General features: G+C 26.5%; 1 protein-coding gene across 1 annotated transcript; it reads right to left on the reverse strand.

The window, feature by feature from the left end:
* Positions 1–1,285: 1,285 nt before the first annotated feature.
* LOC131619754 (uncharacterized) lies at positions 1,286–2,575 on the reverse strand. The gene has a single exon (XM_058890819.1). The coding sequence runs from the start codon at positions 2,573–2,575 to the stop codon at positions 1,286–1,288; it is 1,290 nt and encodes a 429-aa protein (XP_058746802.1).
* Between the last annotated feature and the right edge of the window lie 269 nt (positions 2,576–2,844).

The raw sequence follows: 2,844 nt of genomic DNA on the forward strand, positions 1-2,844 counted from the left end.
TTTACAAAAAATATTAATCTTTATTTTTTTCTATTTTATTCATTATTTTTATGGTATTTTTTAATTAGTTTTTAATTTTCAATCCTTACTTTTTGAATTTTATTCATTTATTAGTGTTTTTAATTAGTTTTTAATTTTTAATTCTTATTTTTTCTATTTTATTAATTATTTTATGATGTTTTTTATTTAATTTTTAATAAAGTAAAAGGTGTGAAAATTTTGATATATATTTATATTATAGAATGTCAAAATTAATCTTCCAATTCATAAAAAATATATCAAGATAAAATTATCTAAGTCTATTTTATTGTCATAAATGTCATAAATTTTAATTTTTTTTTACGTTTTTTGTAAAAATTTAAAATATAAGTTTATATACTTAATTCTTCCAATTTATATTTTAATAAAAGGCATGTTATTATTTTGTGACATTAACTCTAAAGATATGTTTTATAAATCTTTTGAGAACAAGTTAGTGCATATAAATTTTATTTTACATATTTTTAAGTAAATGTAATCATAATCAAGTATTATATATATATATATATATATATATATATATATATATATATATATATATATATATATATATATATATATATATATATGTATGTATGAATGTATCAAATGAGAACTTTAATTATTATGAAAATTGATAACTTTTAATAATAACCATTTGATTTAAAATCAATAATCTGCATTTTTATGATATGTATTTAAACTAGAATCTACCTATTAATTATTGTCTCTTAAAATTTGAGTGACATCCGAGACATTAATTTTAAATCGTATGATTATTATTAAAAATTCTCAATTCTCATAATAACTAAAGTTTTCATTTGATACGTCTATTATGTCATTATATATATATATATATATATATATATATATATATATATATATATATATATATATATATATATAATGTTTTCATTAATGAATTTCACTTATTTATCTGTCAAATTTACAAAAATTATTCATATTTTTATTTTAAAAATTAAATTTATAAAATTTATATTCTACACAAAATTATTAATGATGTAATTATGTTATATTTCATATTAGTGACAACCAATCTTGAGAATACACAACCCAGTTAAAGAGATCTTATTTTCTAATTTAAATGCAAGAACATAAAGTAATTCAAATTATTATTAGGTGGACAAAATAACAAATACAATAAAGAAAAACATCTCTAATGAGAAACAAAAGACAAAATTTATTAACTTAAAAATAAAAGACAAAATTTATTAAACGAAAAAGACATTAAATACCCATTCATCATTTAAAGGTGAAGCGACAAATCCAAACTCTCGTCATCTTTTTTATTGGCTTCATTAGTTTCAATTATTGAACGGTTAGGAATCACATTCTTTTCATCCTTGAAAATAAGTGACATTTTCTCTTGATTTGACACTTGTTCATAACAATCATCAAAGGAAACAAAACTCTTACCTTTCCTTTTCCAAGCCTCGATGTCTCTAATGTCAGACTCATAACTTTTAGGCTCTTTATCATGAAAAAGATTACACGAAATAGGACTTGTGATAGAAAGGTGTGGACGAGTGGTGAAAGGATGAAATATAGGAGGAGTTTTTATTATATGACGTGAAGGTGGAGTTGTGATCGGTATAACATCATCCTTCGTAACATTCAAGCTATTCAAGTTGATAGATATTCGGGGATTGAAATCATTAAACGTAGAAGAGTTATTCATACGACTAGAACCCTCGCCATAAGGATCAAATCGAAATTTCTTTGGATTATGAAAAGTTGGTCTTGTAGGATTTGAAAAATTGTTTGTAAAACCCTGGATACCAACACTATTGGGGGATGAATTTTGAATGGAGTTTGCATGATAAGGAGTTATTTTGCGTGGACCTGCATATGGTTGTTGTTGAATTGAACTTGCATGATAAGGAGTTATTTTGTATGGACCCATATGTGGTTGTTTATTATTAGCAGTCATATGTGGTTGCTGATTAACAACAGTCACATATGGAAAATTGTTAAGGCTTGCAGGACGATGTTGGGATCTTTGCAGTATGCTTTGAGGTGTGGTAAAGAAACTGTTTTGTGATTGATGGATAATGGGAATTTGATTTTCTCGCTCATTTTGATTGCTACGGAGTGTGGTAAAGAGGCTATTTTGTGGATGATGGGTGATGGGGATTTGATTGTCACGCTCATTTTGGTTGTTTTGAAGTGTGATAAAGCGGCTATTTTGTGATTGATGGATAATGGGGATTTGATTGCCATACTCACTTTGGGTGTTACTGGGAGTGGTAAAGTGGCTATTTTGTGATTGATGGGTAATGGATATTTGATTGTGACGCTCATTTTGATTGTTACGGGGTGTGGTAAAGCAATTAGTATGTGATTGATGGATAGTGGGGATTTGGTTTTCATGCTCACTTTGATTGATATGGGGTGTGGTAGAGCGGTTATTTTGTGATTGATGCAAAATTGGGATTTGACTGACGCGCTCACTTTGAATGTCACGCTCATCACTAGGACGGGTACGTCCATTGTTTTGAGCAATTTCTCTACGATAAGCCCAATACTGACTCACCATTGCTATGAAAAATAATACTCTAGTAGATGCTAAAACAACTCAATGGAGCTAGTTGATTGTAAGAATAAAATTTCACACTCACAACCCTTATTTATAATGAAAAATGTTTTAATTAGTATATGAGGAAAGTAATATAAGAATATGACAGAGACGACCAGATACACATCCCGAGAGTTGGTCAGTGTAATTTTATATATATAATATTCAAACACGTTGAATAGGTTAATAATTACCTTCTTATGATATCAAAATATTTTTTGAACAAAAAA

The sequence above is a fragment of the Vicia villosa genome, linkage group LG7 (assembly GCF_029867415.1).
Source record: "Vicia villosa cultivar HV-30 ecotype Madison, WI linkage group LG7, Vvil1.0, whole genome shotgun sequence".
Taxonomy (NCBI): domain Eukaryota; kingdom Viridiplantae; phylum Streptophyta; class Magnoliopsida; order Fabales; family Fabaceae; genus Vicia; species Vicia villosa.